Source organism: Podarcis vaucheri (genome assembly GCF_965113315.1).
Source record: "Podarcis vaucheri genome assembly, chromosome: 2".
Taxonomy (NCBI): domain Eukaryota; kingdom Metazoa; phylum Chordata; class Lepidosauria; order Squamata; family Lacertidae; genus Podarcis; species Podarcis vaucheri.
Window position 1 is genome coordinate 5,424,634 of NC_138760.1, and position 21,641 is coordinate 5,446,274.

The 21,641-nt window shown below is 47.9% G+C and overlaps 1 protein-coding gene across 7 annotated transcripts in view; it reads right to left on the bottom strand.

Moving 5' to 3' along the window:
- Positions 1-709: 709 nt before the first annotated feature.
- Positions 710-21,641, bottom strand: part of B4GALNT1 (beta-1,4-N-acetyl-galactosaminyltransferase 1) — a 46,813-nt gene continuing 25,881 nt past the window's right edge. For all 7 annotated transcript variants that reach the window (XM_082208449.1, XM_082208446.1, XM_082208448.1 and 4 more), the window contains 10 exons: positions 15,374-15,589; positions 14,105-14,278; positions 12,076-12,182; positions 11,881-11,918; positions 8,553-8,733; positions 6,284-6,391; positions 4,926-5,113; positions 3,996-4,136; positions 2,824-3,061; positions 710-2,535 (listed from right to left, as the gene is read on the bottom strand). In XM_082208449.1, coding sequence (XP_082064575.1) covers positions 2,321-2,535; positions 2,824-3,061; positions 3,996-4,136; positions 4,926-5,113; positions 6,284-6,391; positions 8,553-8,733; positions 11,881-11,918; positions 12,076-12,182; positions 14,105-14,278; positions 15,374-15,588 — 1,605 coding nt within the window. In that variant the 5' untranslated portion in view covers position 15,589 and the 3' untranslated portion in view covers positions 710-2,320. The remainder of the gene's footprint in view (positions 2,536-2,823; positions 3,062-3,995; positions 4,137-4,925; positions 5,114-6,283; positions 6,392-8,552; positions 8,734-11,880; positions 11,919-12,075; positions 12,183-14,104; positions 14,279-15,373; positions 15,590-21,641) is intronic.

Here is a 21,641-nt window from a genome sequence, read left to right on the forward strand (position 1 = left end):
AGAAAGTCAGAAATGGGGATGATGTTCACCTCCTGGGCAGCCTCTCTCAATGAGGAGGGGTTCTGCTTTTAGTTTTAATTCTCCTTCACATCAGTATAGTTGACTTCAGCCTAGTATCATGATCTGAATTCATACTGTGTGTAGCAAACTAAGCATTTGCTTGTTTAGGCTGAATTAGAAACAGGCTGTAAGCTTTCCAGTAATAGTTCCAAATCAATATGTCAACATTTTGAAAATAACTCTTGCTGTATCTGAGAGTGTTGTGGGGTGGGAGAATGTGTAGGGGTTGAATCACTGCCCAATTTAATAAATAAATAAATAAAGTGGCATGACAGCAAGAGAGAGAACCCATCTTATTTACATATCAATATGTATGCTAAAACTAAAGAGGCTTCACCTGCCCTACTTTACATAGGGCAGTGAAAGATTCAATGCCTTACCTTTTAGCATGTGATTCTGCTGAATGGATAAACAGAGATGAGAGACTTGCTTCTGAGTTAACAGTTGTGCTGTAAGTCCAACTACGCTCAACAGGGCTTACTTCATTTTTGAATGGGACTTCAGCAGCCTCTGTTACAGCCAACTGACCAATCTAGCAAATGCCTTATTTGAGACCCAGTTCTATATTTGAATCTTTTTGAAACTGTGATCTAGCAACTCAGACATAATGCATCATCCTGGAACAAGAAACAACCCTATAAAAAGCAAGAGTGTTAGGCTGGAGGGGGAAGGTAGGTAGGTAGAAGGAAAAAACTAAGCATCAATTCTTTACCTACTGAGGCCATTGCTTATCTGATGGTTGTGGCAGAAAAGCACAAGAACACTCTCAGGAAAGCAACATGTTCCCCCTTCTGAAGAAGAGCCATTTGCTCTGGGTCTATTGACATGACCAGAGGGAACCTTTAGGTCATGGAGAGAGAGAGAGAGAGAGAGAGTGAGTTTGGAGGAAGGGGGCGCTATGGTAGTACAACAAATATATTTGAACTTCACAGCTAAAGGGCAGTGATCATCAGTCCTGCTCCAACCACATTGACTCTTGCAATTTCCATCTCTATCCCCTCAGCATCACTCTCCCTGCTGCAGAAGTGCTTCGGTGCCTAGAGCTGATTGGCTAGTGCTACGATTGCCTCTCTGTCTCAACACCTCTGCAGTCAGTTGCAGATGAGCACTTCATAGCCAGGCTGCCAGGAAGGAGTGCACATCATATGGGGGTTGGGGTGGGGAAAGCGTGTCATATAACAGAGTGGTCTTAATGGCTGCTGCTTACTTGCTGTAGGACCAATCCCATGCATTGGACCTAAATATGCAGGAAAAACTAAACCCAGCCCTGCTTCATAAGCATTTCACCCCCCAAAAAACAAACAGCAGCTGTAGGAAGAACAGTAATACCGATTACGCAGTTGGGACCAAGAAGGCAAAAGGGTTCAGGGATATGGGGGGGGGGGACATGTCAAATGGATTTTGTTTGAAATAAAAACATTGCAGTCTGTTGTACACAAGTCTGCCTTCTTCAGCATATAAAAATCCTGCCACATTAGAAAATAAGCTCCCAGCTCCCACCCCACTGTCTATGAACACAGGCCACTTCTTCTGCAGGAGTGGACAAACCTGAACTTGTCTGGAGTTTTGAGTGTGCTGTTTTATGGCCCCTGCTGTCCTCCTTTTCTGTTGCTTTGCAGCAATTTATACCTCAAAGCTTCCCCCTGGTGGCTGCTTTCCATCACTGTAGTCTTTGGCACTTCAAAATGTCCCAGGATGGCACCAGCTTGAGGATGCGTGAGGGAAAGGAATTGGGAAGAAGGGAGCACAGATGTAAAGACTTGGCACAAAAAGTTGTGGCACTGGATAAATTATTGTGTCTGTGTGTGGCGAGATGCAGGGGGAAGCCCAGAAAAAATTGTGGTTGCTTCCAACTAGGAAAGAAAGAAAGTTAACTTCCAGCGCTCTCAAGTATCACACCCCATCCAAGATTCTCCAGTTCAGAGACATAACAGGGCGAAACAAACACAGGAACAGGTCACATCCTCCTGACCACTAAGGCTCAGAATCAAGCAATAGCACAGTCTCTCCATCCTGCTAGAAAAGACATTTTTTCTTTTTTTAAAAAAGTGGTCATGGCTGCCCATTTCCCAAACTGCTCTTTAAGCCTGAGGCTGCTGAGGCCACCCTGAGTTCTGGGGGTTTGGCTAGCTGACAGACAAGGCCATTTGCCTGGGGCTCTGGCCAATTGCCAGAGCAGGCTGCCTGAGATTGGTAAGCCCAATTGCCTGAGGACAAAGCCAGTTGTCAGGGGTGAAGCTAAACTCATTAGCACCAGAGACTAGTTGCCGGTCATGCATTTGAAACGGTTCTTGAAGTAAAAGAAGCTCTGTTTGGTGGTCAGGCTGTTGTCACTTGAGTTGGGATAGCGGAATTTGGCATACTGCTTCTCACTGTCTGTCTTTAGCCATGGCAGCTTAAGCTTTGAGGCGTGGTCCACCACCACATCGGAACAGGAACCGACATGCAGAATACCCAGGCCATCAATAAAGAATTCTGGAGAGAGAGAGAGAGGAGGAGGAGGATTAGCACGGTCTTCTGGATTTTAGCCAGGAAGCCCTCATGCGGCCAAAAAACCAGCTTAGTCCAGATATGGTCACTGGTCCTAAATTATGCTCCAAGCACCCACCGCACTCACAAGGGGTCCCAAGCACATCACTTGACTTGTACACTGCATACAGTTTTCCCCCGCTGCCTTGTACAAAAGTGCCACCCCTAGAGTTAAGCCAATGCTCCTTGCCTACACATGCTAAGCACCACTTGGACTGTGCCAGCATGACTCACCGAGGTGGGCAACACGACTGAGGCGAGGGTCAAAGCCAACCTGCAGAACCTTCTCGGTGCGTGCCAGGAAGAAGTTGATCACACCATCAGTAACCACACAGTCAGGAAAACCTTCAATGACGTGATGGTAACCCTGGCGGATGTGCAGACAATCTCCATCTTCACCACCAGCTTGCACGCTGATCTGCTGGCGGTATGTGGTGGTGTAGCTGGTGATCTCTCGCACTGCTCCACCGACCTGCCAGGCACAAGAGAGGACATTTGGGATGGATGCAGAGATGGGACAGAGTTTGGGTCAGACATACAAGGGACAGACTCTATTGGCACAGACGTGTGGATTTATGCAAGAATTGGCCTTGAGAGTCTCAGACCAAATGCTGTCTCCAATAGCAGCCAGCCAGCCTGCTTCCCAGAGGTGCAAAAATGGCAACCAAAATTATCAAGGAGTAGGGCAGTTTCCCCATGGTCCCCCTCAAGACCATAGAAACAATTGTGCTGGATCAGACCAAATGCCCATGCAGTCCATCATCCTCTTCTCAACCAGATGCTATGGAAAGCCCACAAGCAAGACAGGAGCACAGCAGCACTCTCCCCACTAGGCTTCTCCAGAAACCAGTTTTCAGAGGCATACTGCCTCCAATGTGGGAAGATCAGTAAACACACAAATGATTTAAAACACCTGAAAATATCTAAAAACAATTCTTATACAGATGCCGACTGGGAAAGATCTATACTTAAAAAGCTTGTTGAAAATAGGAGCCAATTTCAGCCTAATTTAGACTAGGTTCCTTCCTTACTGGCTCTCCCTACAAGCCTGATTTGGACTTCAGAATGTGACATGTCCCCAGCCCTGCTGCTGTCCCCACAGATCCCTTCAAGTGTCATGGCTGTCAAGGGGCCCATTGCGAGCATCTTTCTCCAATTCTAGAAGCTGCATTTTGCTGCCATGTTGTATAATAGGTATTAGAAGGCTTGGCTGGAGAGATGTCAGTCCGTCTCTTCAGACCAAGGATGGAGAACCTGTGGCCTTTCAGATGCTCCTGGATGCCCACTCTTATTATCCTGCTGGAACAGCTGATAGGAACAACATTTGGAGGGACACATGTTTGACACCCATGCTTCAGATGAAAGAAATGGGGAACAGGAAAAGCAATTACAGGAAAGGCACTCACCAGATCCAGGGTAGTTTTCTCAAGGACATCTACCAGCTTCTCCACTTTGGTGCGATGTGTGAAGATGAAATCATCATCTACCCACAGAACATATTTTGTGGTCACTTGGGAAATGGCAAGGTTTCTGCCGGCAAACCAGCCCTAGAAAAGGAGGGAAAGTTCTGCAAGCACTGTTCACAACACTGCTAATGTCAAAGTGAAACACAGCCATCTTGCTTTGCCATGAAGCATCTTACCATTTAATATCATGAGCTCAATCACTGGGCACCATGCTGCTCCTTGGGCTCCAGGAACTCAAGTGTTGCTTATCCCTCCCTAGACCCCTGGCTAGTAAATAGTTTTTCATTCTACATTGGCAACTAGGGGGTCAGGTGGTTCCCTACAGAGTCCCAGATGAGACTTGTAGGTCTCCAGTTGCTGATCCCCATACTGTTCTCTACCAACTTTCTCCAGCCTGGGGTTACCTCAACATTGTGGTTTTATTCAGCCACTACTCCACTCCAGTCACCATGTACCATGAATACAATACTGCATTCTTGTATTCCATATTCTAGTAATTCACATTGCTACCCCAATGTTGTAATCATTAATGTGGACTAGGCTCACGTACAAGAATACATTTAAACTCTTTACCCATCCTGATTGTTAGTGTAGATACAGTTAATGTGCGATGAGGAGTTAACTGAACTGGTGAGAGGATTCCCACTCATCCCCCATCATGAATTCTGGAACACAGAAAAGTGAAATTCCCCAAGGGAAAGTGACAGTGGAGTTTTCCCTTCTTAGTAGGTGTCAATTAGCCCCATTCCACCCCCATCTCTACTTCAGGAGCCTGACCCCAGAGCTGGTTTCCCTTAGATAGCACATCCCAATGGAACCCAGCAGAGATTGAGAAATGTGCCTGAGCCTTCCCACAGCTAGTCTCCACACCTTGCCAAAGGGCATAAAGTACTGTTCAATGTGGGGTCCCTGCACATGTTCAGGGGTCTCGCTGTCATCAGCAATGATGATGGTCACGGTGGGATAAAACTTGCGGATGCTGCTGATCAGTGTTCGCAGCTTGTCATAGCGCAAAAAGGTCTTCGTTGCTATGGTGACCAGGGCACTGATGTCGTATTCTGCAGAGGAAACACAACACAGGAGAGGTTGGAAAGGTTCTGCTGAGGGATGGCTCAGAGGGAGTGGCTTGAGAAGCCTTGGGCAGAAATGGATATCCTTCACGGTTTCCAATGTTGAGATTAAAAAAGAAACAACTCATCCAGCAGCTATCTGCTCATTTAGAGGACTTCTATATTGCCTTATAGCAATGCTTCCAGGTTGGTTTCCAAGGAAGAAGGCACCAAAAAGAAAGATAGAAATGAAACAGCGAGGGCACCAGGTGAACCACTCAGGAGAGAGAATTCCACAAGGGCGGCACCACAGCTGATCAAGCACCATGGTGTCCAACTCTGTTGCAGTGGGTTCTTGGGCTGCTAGAGAGCAAGAGATACCTTGAAAAGACATGCTCCCAAACACAATGCTTACTATGAACCAGGATTACTATAGACTAGTTTATAGGGACGTGGGTGGCGCTGTGGGTAAAACCTCAGTGCCTAGGACTTGCCGATCGCATGGTTGGCGGTTCGAATCCCCGTGGTGGGGTGAGCTCCCGTCGTTCGGTCCCAGCTCCTGCCCACCTAGCAGTTCGAAAGCACCCTTAAGTGCAAGTAGATAAATAGGTACCGCTTTATAGCGGGAAGGTAAATGGTGTTTCTGTGTGCTGCTCTGGTGCCGGTTCGCCAGAGCAGCTTCGTCATGCTGGCCACGTGACCCGGAAGTGTCTGTGGACAGCGCTGGCTCCCGGCCTCTAGAGTGAGATGAGCGCACAACCCTAGAGTCTGTCAAGACTGGCCCGTACGTTTATGTTTAGCTTTAGTTACATGACTCCTGAGCATGGTTACCGCTGCTCTAAGCTGTTGCGCCCTTATGTTGCTATAGCACACAAATGGAGGTGGCATGCAGGGGGCAGTGGTGGCATGCAGCCCTGTGCAGGGCCTCATCTGAGCTTTCCCCTCAAGGCCCGTGGTGAAAATCAGAACTTAATCCTGGAACAATTTGAGACCAAAAAAGACGAGAGAATCTCTAAGGATGTGATGAGGACAAAGACTGGGGTGGGGTAGAGTGTTGGGGAAAGGAAAGACTCTTACTTCTGATCACCCAAGTCTGAAGTTGGACACAGCAGATGGGCTCGAAGGCCAGGCCTTCCCTTGGAACATTTGTGTGCTAGACACCTCATGTGTAGTACTCACCGCCACTTGCTCCTCTACTGGAGGGTCCTGGATTGTAGAGCTTGGGCGTAGGCGCATGGCGGATGCGGATGATGAAAGATGCATGGTGCTCATCGGTAGAAAACTGCACTGGAAAACAGAGGAAGGAGCAGAACACCAGTCTAGAGCTGTAAGCACTTGAAAACAATGCTAAAACCACTGGACGTGTTTCTGGCCTGGGAGCTCTGGTGTACTAAGCTAATTTTAGACTGAGCTTAATGTTCTTTAGATGATAATGTGCATTACTCCAAAATGTGGCAAGCTAGCCCTGCTGCACTTGAGGGGCTCTTCTGAGTGGGACTCTCGACTTCAAAGACTCTCTGCTACAAAGGCCTTTTCTGTGTGAATGACGGGCTGTGGGCTGATATTCCTCTACCATTCACACACACACATAGTACAAACTGGTACATTCTAAGGACCAAGAGTTTGAGCTGGCCAGACCCAGATTTTAAAAATCTCACCTCAGCGATGACCTTGGTGGCTGCCTTTATCCAAACCACTGTCTCTCCTCAGCACTCACCCTTCAACTATAATATGGGGATAACAGTTTAGGTCTGAAGTTTCTGTTGACAGGAGCAGCCTGTGAGTGGAGTTCTGTTCACATTATGCTCCCATCAGCAGAAAGGGGGAAAGGTGTGTTTTGCTGATCTCCCCTTTCCTCTGAAGCCCTTCTACATACTGAAAAACTGCTCTGGAAGTTTGGGGAATCTGGAGAACCAAAGGCTCCCAGATCCCTGCTATAGATACTTACCTGGGAGTGAGTCCCATTGAATTTAACCAGACATCTAAATAGACATAGATAATGCCTAGGAGTGTGTTTTAAGCCAGGGGCTGGCAAACCTCAGGCTTGCAAAATCTACTTCGCCTTTTGACTGGAACTTTGAGGTCCACCAGGCAGAGCCAGGTGCAAAATGTCAGCCATCCATGAGAAGACGCTTACGCAGATTCCAGCTTGCACAGTTTATTAATTTCCACAGTTGTCAGCCTAGCAAAATCACACATCCCCTGTAGCAATCTGGCAATATCTTTCAGAAACATGGCATTTCTTCATTTTTTTTAATAGCATCCTTCCTTGAGCTACTATCCTGCCCTATCCCTGGGGCCACAGGGTATTATACTATTAAACAGAACAAAAACAAAAAATAAAATGAATTTTAATTACCCCCCCCAAAAAAACATACACTACTTACGTAAATACAGCCCCCAAATGCCTGGTCAAACTGAAAGGCATTGCATTGCCTAAAATTGTATATTTTATTGTTGTAACCCGCCCTGGGAACATATGGCAAAGAACAGGTAAGAAATCTAATCAAATCAATAAATGCATACACTAGTCAATTTTTGAGAGTGGGGAAGGCAGAATTCCAATCACAGCAACAACAGTCTCTACGCTCCCCTCCATGTATTCAGAGCACTTCACCATAGAACTGCCACAACAGGAACAGGGCTGGAAGAGACCCCCAGGGTCTTCCAGTCCAATAGGATAATGCCTCACAAGCAACTTAACCTTTTGCACATTTGCCACATTCGCAAGCAATTGTGAGAACACCTGCTTGCACCTGACATGCCGACCTTCACCTTTATCTGTCCTTGTCCCCTCAAGGGCCCACAATCCTTACTTGGGGGGGAAGTGGGAACACTAGCAGCAGGAGCAGTGGGAACTGGCATTACAGTGCCATCTTTTTTGAAACCCCAAGTTCTCCCCTTGGTGAAAATGAACATTCAGCTTGAGAGCTCCTTCACCCACCCTACTTGTCCCTGCAACCACAGGTACGTTGTTGGATCCTTGGGAAGAAGGTGGGGGTGATGAGTACTCAGTGTCTGAATTACGAGTGTAACTCTGAGGTTACGAGTGTGGCCAGGCTCAACTCCCAGGTATCTGCAAGGAGTCTGCTTCTTACAGCATCCCAATTATTTCTCCTATATAGCAGACAGAAGGACTGGGTCTGAGGGAGTCACCTAATAGCAGAGGCACAACTTGAACTGGAGACTAGTTAGCTCTTAGCTCACATTCTTAGCGCCCATTTTAGACAGTAGCTCAAAGGATGTATCTGATACATCCTGTCAAAAAATAGGCCTACCACAAAGTCTTTGTTCATATCCCCACAATTGTTTCCATTTTGTTCATTTTTTTCTCATTTGTGCTGCCTTGTGACAAGATTTCCTTGGTTCTGTGCTGTGCCATCCTGTGCCTTTCCCCCTGTTCTCTGCAATGACACCCCAGTGCAATGAATGCCCCTTCTGTACCCACCTGTATCTGCTGTGTTGGGATGGAAGAGTGTGTTGGTGTAGGTGACAAACTGCATTTGCCGATTGAGGTTGTCCAGTTGGGATCCTGACATGATGAGTTGCATGCCCCCCTCCCCTTCCACTTTGACCCCTTCCACTTCTGCAGCCACATCGAAAGTGCCCATAGTAGCTGTCAAGTTGACCTGTCAAAGGGAAAAAAGCAGGGTCAAGAATGAAGGAAGCCAGCTTGTGACTTTCCAACAGGGATGGGAAACAGAGATGGCCCTCTATCTTGCTTAGACTACAATTCCCATTACTCCTAGCCATCGGCCAAGCTGGCTGGGGCTGATGCAGTCTAGGGCTGTCATATACCTGGGATTTCCTGGACACATCCGGTTTTGGGGGGGCCAGCATTTGGGTGGATTTTTGCATTTTGGATTAAATGTCCAGGTTGGGGGGTGTTGTTTTTTATTTTTATGTTTTATTTTATTATTATTTTTTGTGGAGCACGCCCATGTTCAGAAGGCACTGTGCCCAGGAACAGAAGGCAGGCATCGGGTGGCCTGGAGCAGCCTGCTGGGGGTCGTGCTAGGCCTGGTGTTGTTCCTGGCCGGACTAGGCCCTGCGCTGGTCCCGGCAGTTGCCTGGCCTTGTGTGACCTTGCCGGGGCTGCTCAGCCTCCCAGCGTGAGCAGGAGGCCAAAGACAGCAAAGAGAGGGGAGGGAAGAAGGGGGGAGCAGGCAGGAGAGGAAGGGGTTAGTGGCAGGGAGGGGCGAGCAAGGGAGATGCAGACTGGTGAGGGGTGCCCCGATGGTGGTGGGGTGTCTGGGGTTTTGATCCCTGGAATATGGCTACCCTAATGGAGTCCCCAAACATGTAGAGGGTCACAGGTTCCCCACCTCAGCTTTAGGATCTCTCTGGTAAAATGGTGTGCTGGGAACAGAATGGAAAACTTTATAGGATGTTCCATGAATCAAAATCTAACGACACCGGTTTATACAGCATATTTTCTGCAGAGTACAAATTTGGTTACATGCAAATAAATTATAGGTACACAGAGCAATCCTAGATAATTTGCAAGAACCTGCCGCAAGCTTTGGTTTTTTCAATCAAGATAAGCACGGTTCTCTTGGTGGTCACACCCAGTAGTTGCTGTGACACATGAAATTTGCTTAATCCCACATCCGTTGCTACTTTCCATTGATTGTGAAAATGTTTCTGTTTTGGCAAGCTTTTTTCAAGCTGGGCAGATGGAATTTAATATGGTGACTCCTAATTAGTCCCTTTATTTTAAAATTTGTGTTTAATTGATTTTTTAGTTACAAATGAATATATATTTATATATATAATTTGTAAATGTTTGATTGCTTTAAGTTATTGTTTTTATTTTATTTTATTATATTCATTATTTATTTCAGGATTTATGAACCACTCTACATTCAGAGAATGCCCAAGCAGTGTGCCAAAGTAACATATATATTAAAAATACAGATCATAAAAGAGTCTTAAAACATAAAAACCAACTGCAGGAAAAAATACTCATTTGGAAAGCCTTGGGGAGGGGAATTAAAGTTTTCAGCAAACGCAAAAAAATATAACGGTGCTGGGACTTTCTTTGCTGCTACAGGAAGAGAATTCCAGAGGACTGGAAATATCATGGCTTGCAGTACTTTGGCTGATGCCTGACTCTCTGAGGAATGTGATTGCAAAATAAGGGTAGGGCATAAATCTTTGAACAAAGAAATGAGTGTTTGCATTTCTTCAGAACTTGACATTGTGCAACAAGAAGGGGTGCCAGGAGGAAACAGCTGGAAAAGAGAGGGACAACAGGGAGGCAAGAGGGCTGGGAAACACAGGAAGAGCTCATCCATACTTGGCTTTTGTCCTGCTCTTTCCAGGCCCAGGGCATGATTAAAAGCTCAGTGCCTGAGCATTTTTTAATTCCTTTGTTACTGTTTACCCCAGAACTTTCCCCACAAAACCTACTCTTTAGCACACATTTGGAGCAAACGTCAGTTCAGGTTTCCCGCAGATTGAAAATGCATACTGCTCAACCATGCTGATTTCAGCGGGACATCCCAAAATTACAGAAGCCTTCTGATTGGATCCCAGAATGTCCTGTGTTTTTTTGGTCTGGTGCTCTGGCTCCCGTGAGAGTGGACCCAAAAACGAGTGTCCTGATTTTGACTAGCGGGATGTTGGAGCTTTTTCCACAGGGAATGCTCGGGGGGCAGTGGGGGGGGGCGTGCTCAGACATGAAGCTTTAAAGCATGGACCTGTGCCTGGGAAGAAGCTGCCACATCTAGTGCAGTGCTGCTCACACTCTCCCAAGTGACAGCCCCACCTATATTAACCCTCCGCAAATCTTTTTGCCTGGCTGGAATGAGTCATTGTTCTCTGATAATGTTTATTGCTTTCCTGGGTGAAGAGTAAAGGGGTTTGTGTATAAACTAGCCTACTGTATAAAGATAAAATTCACATGCAATGCTCCACCCACTTTTAATAAATAATAATATAATAAAATAATAATATTTGTGCCTTGCCCATCTGACTGGGTTGCCCCAGCCACTCTGGCCCTGCCCACCATTGGCACGGGGCCTCCAGACGTTTGTGCAGAAGGGAGTGTGGCCCTTGGGCTGAAAAAGGTTCCCCACCTATATTAAAGTGATAATCAACACTTAGAATTGAATCCCAGAGACCCACCGGAAGCCCCCCAAACCGGTTGAAGAGAGGAGTCACATGCTCCAAACAACCAGCTCATAACTGCAACTGCATACAGTGGTACCATAATGTGTTCCGGAGGACTGGTTGTAAACCAAAACAGGTTGTAACCCAAGGCGCGCTTTTGCCAATGGCCCACCCCAGTTGTTTGTAATCCAAAAAAAGGGGCACGCACTTCCGGGTTTGACGTGGTTGTAATCCAAAGCGGTTGCAAACCAACATACCACCGTAATATATAAGACAAGGAATCATCACACACAGAGAGACACAAGATCCCCCGGTGGCTTCATGGCCTCAGATTATCTAAGAACACCCAAAGAGATAACGCACACTAGCCATTTGTCAAAGAAACAGGACCAGTTTATACATTTAGCAGAATCAAGCAGTAACCATTTTTCCGGCCTGCACCATTTCAGGCTATAGGTGGGAAAATCTGTGCTTGAATGCATTCAAACATGCAACTTCACCTGCTGCCTCAGCAGAAAATTCAAACATGCAACTCCGTGTGCAACTTAAGTGGTACAACCAGCATTCCTTTTTGCAAGGATACAGGGATGTTAGAAACTAATCAGGCTGAGAAACCGTCACCTAATCCCCGCAATCAGATCTCTGTGTCCCAAATACCTTACCTGGTACAGAGCTCTTTCAGCTGCTTGTAGACTCAGACCTGAGGAATAAAAATGCACAAGGAGGTCCATGAATTTTCACCTTTCCCTGTTCCACAATAAGAAGTCTCCGTGCCAACAACACGGTCCCCTGTCCCCCACACCTGCCACCCCCATAGTTGTTTCCTTCGAGACGCAAGTGGAGGGGAAGAGACTTGCCTGGGATGAGGATGGTCCGGAGGGGCCGAACTTCCACCCCTTGGGCCGGATACTCTAGAGGTGAGTTGGCTCTGACAATGAGGAGCTGGTCAGATGGAGAATGGGACCTTGGAGAATGGAAAGGAAGAAGGTTTAGGGATGCCAGCCTCTGGCTTTGACATCTTTATCCATTGATAAAAATATTTGTAGCCCACAATTTCATTTTAAAAATCAAAGTGGATTACAGTGATTTTAATGCAGTAGAAATCAAACAAAAAATAAAACAGATCACCAGCTGACTACTTAATTTTAAGAACTAAGTGGAAGGGAAGTCCAGTAAGCACACACTCCCTCAAAGCTGTGCCTGACAAACATCTCCATTCTGTGGAGTCTCTTCATCTTGCAGTTTTTTCGTCTTGCAAAGCACGGCTATTAGCGGTTTAGCGGCTATTAGCGGTTTAGCGGCTATTAACGGCTTAGCGGCTTTAAGAAAAAGGAAACAAACTCGCAAGAACTAGCAAGACGTTTCGTCTTGCGAAGCAAGCCCATAGGGAAATTCGTCTTGCGGAACGACTCAAAAAACGGAAAACTCTTTCGTCTTGCGCGTTTTTCGTCTTGCGAGGCATTCGTCTTGCGAGGTACCACTGTACTAGAAAAATAAATGCTTGCATTGCAGACATTATGGCATCAATGCAAAGTCAGCTTTTTCCTCACCTTCTTCTGCTTTTCTAAACATCCAGCCTTGTGAAGAGTTCTGGTGGTCTCAAAAGCTTGCTCACCATTTTGTGACATTTCCATTGATCAGAACAAAGAGGCTATGGATTCCAACCCCCCAAAAATAAATGTGGCAGTCTAACCCTAAGTAATGCATGCTAAAGTAACCTGGCTCTGCCTAGCATACTTGGTGGGTTTCTACCCAAAAAAGGGGATTTGTATTGATTTTGATTGATTTAGGGAGGCAGCTGACACACACACCCCGGCTACATCCATGATGTACCACCCCTCAAGCTGGGAGGAAGCACCAAACAACCGACCCTTCACTCCGCTGTGGTACTGACCAGTGGAGGTGACAGAATACGAGGCCAGCTTTCTGCTGAGGTGCATTTCTGCTCAAGCAAGGCAGCAGCTATGGAATCTGCAGGAGTCTATCTAACATGAGCTGTGTGCCCATGTGAGGAAACATGGAGGACAATGGAGGCTACATGCCAAGTCAACCACACACTGGAGGTATGGAGGGACCGAAATAATTAAAATCATTTAGTTAAGTTGTCTTGAAGAGAAACTGCTGGGTGGAAAGAAAGCAAGGCCATATTTGATGTGATGGAAATGGAGTAAGCAAGCCATGTTACAGATAAGGAATCATCAGGAGAATACAACAAATCACACTGTAGAAGCTTCAGAGAGAATTGCAGATCAAGCACTTTATGCGTAGCTGACGGTGCAAAATGGGTAGCAACAAAGGGGACTAACTGCACATGTCAAAAGGTGTAAACTGGTGAGTGTCACTAGAAATAAGCTGTTGGTATTTACAGTGACAGTAACATGTTATCCACTTAATAAGGCAGTACTATTTTAAAGTAACCATGTCAGCAAACAGTAATATCTTTGTTAAATACAGTAAATATATCTGAGTGGTTTGTACAATGTCTAGACCCCAGAGTTACCAGAGTTGTTGGTAAATTAAGGGTTTAAAGGGTATAAGTGGGTTAGGAAAAACCACTGGAATGGAAGCTGGATTTTGTTAACAGGATAAGCAAGGAAATATACCCAGCCTTTCCCTAAGTCTGGATAATATCTCCGGTCAGGAGTACCTTTTATGGTTTAATTCTCTGCTGATGGAACAGGAATCTGCTGCCATTCTATAAACCAAGCACCGCCCAATAGTTTCCGGCTCCCATGTGAGATTCCCGTTACCATCATCTGCGGTCCTGTACAGAAGGATGGCAACAAGTAGCAGGGCCTTTTCAGCAGCTGCTCCTTTGCGACAGAACTCCCTACCAAGCGTGTGTGGCGTGATCAGGGAACCCACCGTGCCACAGGTGAAGCTCACCTTTGCTGGTAACTGCGGTACTCCTGTTTTCGCCTGCTGTTTATCTCTGGCAGTTCGGAAGGACTGAAGGCGTTTGCGAATTCCAGAGAATAGATGTGACCAAAGAGCTGTTTCTGAAGTGGGAAGTTCATACTAGGTTCCACCTCACACTTGCAGGAGTTCTTTGGAAGGAGCCTGGGAAGGGAGAAGTACGTGTCAGTAAACATTGATGAGGGGTATTCTCATTTTGTCAATGCTGAATACGCTATGTGCAACAACAGCATGACTTACTTGGAAGAATATTTAATAATCTCCCCCCCCACGCCCACTGGAGATGGATGCTGCCCTCAGTACCATCACGATAGGACTGTGGGACAGCAGCTCAGGACCCCACACAGAGGAATGAGCAGGACCCTGCCCCCTTCCAAAGCAGCAAGGCTACATTAACATCTAAAAGCAGGAGCAGAATAAGACCTATAAATCCAGAATCTAAATTTACATTACTGCACCACTGGCTGTTTCCTATTATAGTAGAGGTAAAAGTGAAACACATTTAGTATCTGGGGAAGCAGTGGCAGGAGGAATGGAAGCAAGGTACTAGCAACTGGAACACCTTTGGGGCTAGAGGTTTCTCTCCCTAGGCTACACCACTGACCTGCTCTGCTCCCTACGATGTGTAACATCATTTCAGCTGTTGAGTGGACAGCTGAATCTACAGTCCAGACATTCTTGCCCTACATGGCATCCCAGGTGGTCTCCTGAGTCTTAAATCCAGTCAGAAGAGCCAGCTTATGGGGGGGGGGGGCGACGTCACATGTGCAAAGTCCCATGTGTGACATCAGAATGTTGGGAGGAGCTATGGGTGGAGCCAAACCCGGTGGCCACACAGCTTCAATGGCTCCTCCTTCCCGTCCTCCTGGCATTGCTACTGGCAGGAGATGGCTTTGACCCTCCTTCCCCTCCACGGCAGCAGGAGGAGGAGTTGGCCACTGGAGCCACGCCATGGTCAGCTCTATGCTTTGGGATATGAGTATTTACATGCATGCACATTAATGTCACAATGCATCCATTCCTATATTCAGATACTTATATTCTCAATTGACCCCCCCCCCGGGAAGGGGGTTGAATGGCAACCTTAAGAATCCTACTGCAGATGTTTGGACACTATACCTTTTTAAAAGCACATATACAACACCTCTTCCACCCCCAAACAAAAAAGAAGTAGCGCTTCATGAGGGCCTGGTACCCGAAAACAGGCACTGTCCTTGTTAAATAGGGATGGGCGCTTACTCCAGGATCTCCTCCTTAATCCGGAAAGCAATGTGTGCATATTTCTTCTCAGGCACCAGCAGATGGTCACTCAACAGCTGCTCTGGCGTTCGGCCTGGCCGGTGTCGCAGGTCCACCGTACTGTAGGGCTTCGGTGACCAGACATGAAGATAGAGAAAAGCCAGGGATGCCATCAGCACCATCAGCACACACAAGGACTTCTGGACTGGACGCATCCTGGAGCAAAGATGTAAGGAGAGAGAAGAACCCTTATAAAGGCAGCAGCAGCCTGGATTGGGTGAGTAAGGAAAGAGCTCTCTTCCAGGGAGTGGGAAGAAATTTGTTCCATTTGCACTTTAATGGGAAACTACCCAATTCACTCTTCCCAAACCAATATGTTAAACAACAATTGATGACCTCCTTCTACCGGTCCACAATAGAAAGTGTCCTCTCACATTGTATCACAGTGTGGTATGTTGGCTTGACAGCCACGGACAGAAAGTCTTTACAGAGGGTGGTGAACACAGCACATAATATCATGGGCTGTCCCCTGAGCCCGATAGAGTGAGAAAAATTCTCAGGAATGTTTCACACCCCGGCCAGAACCTCTTTAATCTTCTACCCTTGGGCAGGAGAAACAGAAGTATAATCAGTCAAACTAGCAGGCTAAAAAACAGTTTTTATCCGTGGGCTGTTAGGCTGCTCAACGGAAAATACAGTAATATAGTGCAATACAGTAATATAGTGACTTTCGGGGTTGGTGTGTTGTGCGACAAGCGCACAGAGCGCAATGAGACTGAGTGTTTGGGGGGGGAGGGAGGCTCGGTTAATTTCATTGCACACAGGTTGTATATTGACAGTAAAGGTATTATTATTATTATTATGACAACAAAAACTGAGCTGCCCTTTGAAATTTGGATTCCTAATTTTGCAATGTAGTTCTCCAACAACAACAACTAATGCGGCACAGAAATATTATGGGAAAGGGACGCGGGTGGCGCTGTGGGTAAAAGCCTCAGCGCCTAGGGCTTGCCAATCGAAAGGTCGGCGGTTCGAATCCCCGCGGTGGGGTGCGCTCCCGCTGCTCGGTCCCAGCGCCTGCCAACCTAGCAGTTCGAAAGCACCCCCGGGTGCAAGTAGATAAATAGGTACCGCTTACCAGCGGGAAGGTAAACGGCGTTCCGTGTGCTGCGCTGGCTCGCCAGATGCAGCTTTGTCACGCTGGCCACGTGACCCGGAAGTGTCTCCGGACAGCGCTGGCCCCCGGCCTATAGATGTGAGATGGGCGCACAAACCCCAGAGTCTGGCAAGACTGGCCCGCTCGGGCAGGGGTACCTTTACCTTTACTTAAGTGTGTTCAAGGGACATGGGTGGCGCTGTGGTCTAAACCACTGAGCCTCTTGGGTTTGCCGATCGGAAGGTCTGCGGTTCAAATCCCCGTGGTGGGGTGAGCTCCCATTGCTCGGTTCCAGCTCCTGCCAACCTAGCAGTTCGAAAGCACATCAAAGTGCAAGTAGGTAAATAGGTACCGCTCTAGCGGGAAAGTAAATGGTGTTTCCGTGTGCTGCTCTGGTTCTCCAGAAGCGGTGTAGTCATGCTGGCCACATGATCCAGAAAAACTGTCTGTGGACAAACGTCGGCTCCCTCAGCCAGTAAAGTGAGATGAGTGCCGCAACCCCAGAGTCGTTCGCGACTGGACTTAACTGCCAGGGGTCCTTTACCTTTTTTAAAAGTGTGTTCAAAATGTTTCTGCATTACCTTAGGAGAAATGCCTGTGCATTTTCGTATCATTTTTAAAAAAGAAAACTGAAGTGAAGATGGGGCAAACTGATTATCAGAAAAATGAGAAGCCAAAATGGACAGATTTGTTTATTCCTACTCTTAAGCCCCAATCCCGCGGGTGACTTTGGGCGAGTATTGCCCTCTTTTTCTCTTCGCCTAACCTCGCTCACATGGTTGCTGCATAGATAAACCATTTGTGGGTAGGGGAAGGCACACACCATTCTGTGCTTGTGATAATGATCATGAGAAGCGAAACAAGCAAATGAAGTGGCGGTTTCATCTCTGCAGATGTCTGTCTCCATCAGTGGCGTAGCGTGGGGGGTGCCAGGGGTGCCGGCCGCACCGGGCGCAACATCTGGGGGGGCGCGAGTCCAGAGGGAAGGGACAAGTTCCTTCCTCCACCGGGCTCCCCGCCGCCACCGCCAGCCTTGCGCCCTAGCGCGCGCGTGCCCCCCGCCGCTGCTGCGGCTGCGCTCCACTCACTGCTCGCAGGAGGAGCAGCCGCTGCAGCAGCGCCAACGCCGCCACCGACGCCTGGCCAGGCACGGGCAGCCTCCGCACCCCGCCGCCGCCGCCATCCCCTCGGCCCAGCCACAGGCGGCGGCTGCTTCTGCCGACTGGGAGGGAGGAGAGCTCCGAGGGGCCTCGCCGCGCCCTGCGCTCCCCAAAACCCTCCGAGAGGAAGCCGGCGGGCAGGCAAGGGTCTCCCGGCAGAAGGGGGCACCGCTGGCTCCGGCTCTCAGAGCAAGTCTCAGCCGCGGGGGGGGGAGGACGGAGCACGGCTGGAAGCCCCCGGACCCGGCCGGGAGAAGGAGAGGCGCTCGCCAAGCCCGGATCTGGAGCTCCACCTACAGCCCAAGGAGAGGAGGGGGCGGGGAGGCGCCCGAGGGGAGGGGGCTTCGGCTGCCTCGGCCCGTGGGGGCTCCGCAAATAATAAATTTAACAAATTCCTGCTGAGCCTTTGGGGGGGGGGTCCTTGGCTCCTTCGCTCGCCCCCAGCCCCAGTGGCGTAGTGTGGGGGGTGCAGGGGGGCCGGGCGCAACATCTGGGGGGGCGCTCGCACTCAAGTGCTAAAATCTACGGGTTAGGTGGCGCAAATTACTTGCCTTGCCCCGGGTGCTGACAACCCACGCTACGCCACTGGTCTCCATCAGCTCTGAAGATTGGCAAAACCTGTAATTTTAGACTTGTAGGGTCTCATGCAGCACAGAATGCCATGGCTTTTTCCAAAAGACTAGCGAATTGGAATTTGGTTGCAAAAGTTTCAAAAGGAAGACTGAGCAACTTAACAGCAAATGAGAGGGATGTATCTCTGCATCACAAACTGCATCATTCTTCTAGGACTACTGGCTTCAGGAACTGCCTAGGTGTTAAGGTGAGCTGGGTTGGATGGTGGAAAACATCTATAGGCGTTTCTGTTCCAGTTAAGCTATCCCTTCCCTTCAAGGGAAATCCTCCAGCAACTGCCCTGTGGGAAAGCAGGCAGGCAGCCAAAAAGAGACACCTGAGCAGGTTACAGCTTACAGCTATGTCAGGTCTTAAGCATCTAGCAATGAAATTCAACTTGCCTAGAATGCATCTGTGCAGCGTTGTGTCAGAAAACGCTTCAGCAGTACTGTCTACCTGGTAACCTGTCACCATCGGTGTGTCTGCTGGGTTTGCATCAACCAAATTCAACCTGGTTAATACATCAGCAATTTTCTGTGTTTGGTGTACCAGAAAATTACCTGCTTGGTCCCTCTCCACCTGCAGAGAAAGATAGTTGTATACCTCACCAAGATCCTTCATGTCAAAGTGCTCCTTCAGCTGAGCTAGGGTGCTTTGGTAAAAAGCCTGATTCTTCCAAAACATCAGAAGATCATCAACAAAACATAAACAATACAGTTTGTTTTGCCCCTCCTCCTTGACAAACACACAAGGATCAGCTTTGCCCTGGTGAAAACCTAGAGAAAGCAATGTCTCAGTGAGTTTTGTGTTCCAACACCTGGCACTCTGTTTGAGACCTTATAAGGATTTCCGCAGTTTACAGACCATTCCCTTCTGTATCTGCATCCCATCAGGTGGAAGCATAAACAGTTCCTCGTTCAAAATCCCGTACAAAAAAAGCTGTATTAATGTCATGATGGGTAACATGCAGTTTCTCCTCCGCAGCGATCTTGAGCATCAGCCGAATGCTCTCATATTTGACTGTGGGCGAGTAGGTCTCGTGGTAATCCTGTCCTGGTACCTGTGAAAAACCTCTGGCAACCAATCTGGCTTTGTGTCTGACTACCTTGCCATTCTGGTCTGTCTTGGCCTTGAAGACCCATTTGCTGCCAACCAGTCTCATTCCTGGGACTACCGGTACCAGTTCCCAAGTCTGGTTCCTGTTCAAGGAATCAACTTCAGCCTTCATGGCATTAAGCCAAGGCTCAGCATCTGTAGAGGTTAACTCCTGAACCTCTTCGAAGCTTGAAGGTTCCCACACCTTCTCTGAGCTACTAAGAACAGCAGTTGCTGTCTTAGCAAACTCATCAGCAAATCTCTTTGGAGGTCTGCCCTTCATGGCTCTCTCAGATCTGCGTACTAGACGCAAGTCTTCTTGACTCATCACCTCTTTCTTAGGAGAAAAGTGACCAATGGTGAACAGTGGTTCTTCCAGTTCATTGTCCGACGCATCAGATGGTCTGACTGAGGCCTTTGCGCTCTTGTAGTCTGCTGTGTCATCACTGTCACTGCCACCAGCAGTAGCGCCGCCCACTGAACTGGAATCCGAACTCTGATCATCATCATCATCCTCATCCTCATCATCCTCAGCAGCTTCCTCAGTTTTAGCTGCTTGCTTGACATCACCTTCATCCTCCTCTGGGTAACTCTGGAAAATTCCCACATTTTCCCCCCACTTAGGATTGTACTCAACACTCCTTGTGAACTTAATGGACTTAGAGTTAGTCATCCATACCCTGTATGCACCTTTTTCGTACCCCATGAACAAACCATGTGCCCCACGCTTCCCAAGCTTGTTGCTTTGTGGGGTGTGTACCCACATGTCAGAACCAAAGATTCTCATGTGCTTGATGTTGGGTTTCTTACCAAACATCTTCTCATAGGGGGTACAACCAATAGGTGATGACAATCTGCGATTAAAAGTGTAAACAAAATTCCTCAGAGCCTCCCCCCAAAACTTATCAGGGAGATTGGCATCATGCAACAAGGTTTTCATTCCTTGCAGCAATGTTTGATTTGCTCGTTCCGCAAGCCCATTCATCCATGACGATCTAGGCGTTGACATGTCATGCTGGATTCCCTTCTCAGTCAGGAAAGCTTCAAACTGCTGAGAAGTGAACTCCCCACCCCGATCAGTAAAGAGACAGCCAATACGTTTACCATGAACATTCTCCAACCAAACACAGAATGCCTTAAATTTCGGAAACGCTTGCGATTTCTGCTCGAGCATAAACACATGAATGTACCTGGAAAAAGAATCAATTAGAACCATGAAGTACCTTGCTCCCCCCAAAGAGGGCGCAAGTGGACCAACCAGGTCCGCATGCACTAGCTGGTAGGGTTTGGAAGCCTGCCTGCTAGACTCCTTGCCTTTTGGAGCAACCTTCACCTTGTTCTCTGCACAAGATACACATTTCATGTGAAATTTACAGGGTTTGATGGTCAAACCTTCAACCACCCCCGGCATCTTGGCCAGTGCCTTCCAAGAGAGGTGACAAAATCTTCAATGTGCATCGTGAATGCAACCTGCATGAAGAACTTTGTTAGTTTGTGCAACACAACAAGAATCAGCATTAGACACAACAGCACTAGCGTCGTCATAAGTTATATGGAACAAACCATCCATAAACTTTGCATGCAAATAGTCCTCTTTGCCTTTTCTGATGACACAGACGCTCCTCTTGAAGGAAATCTGAAAACCACGCCCAGTAAGCTGTGGGACACTGAGCAAGTTGCTTGCAGTTCCCGGAACATAAAGTACACCTTTGATGGTAATGTGCAGACTTGCCAGTTTCACAGTCCCTTCTCCTGCGATTTGCAACGTCTTTCCGTCAGCCAGGTGGATCTCACCTTCTTGAGGTGTGAAGGAGATAAACAGGTGCCGGTCCTTTGAAATATGGCGACTGGCGCCTGAATCCACAATAAACCTGCCTTTAGCTTTCGGAGCAGTCTTTACAGCAAGCAAACCCTTGCTTTCCACCGGCGTGGGCTTTTGCAGCTTGCCCTGCTGCTCCTGGCCATCAGACTTGCCTTTAGCCTTTGGTGAGGCTGTGCCAGCAAACATATCCTTGTTTTCCACTGGCATGGGCTCTTGCAGCTTGCCCCCCTGCTCCTGGCCAGCAGACGTGCCTTTAGCCTTTGGTGAAGCTGTGCCAGCAAACAAAACCTTGTTTTCCACTAGCGTGGGCTCTTCACCCTCCCTCTGCTTCTGGCCATCTGCAGGCGTCTGCCTCTGTTTACCTTTGCCTGTCCGGCCTCTGCAAAGGCGATGACCTTGGTTCCCATGAGAAACAGAGCTCTC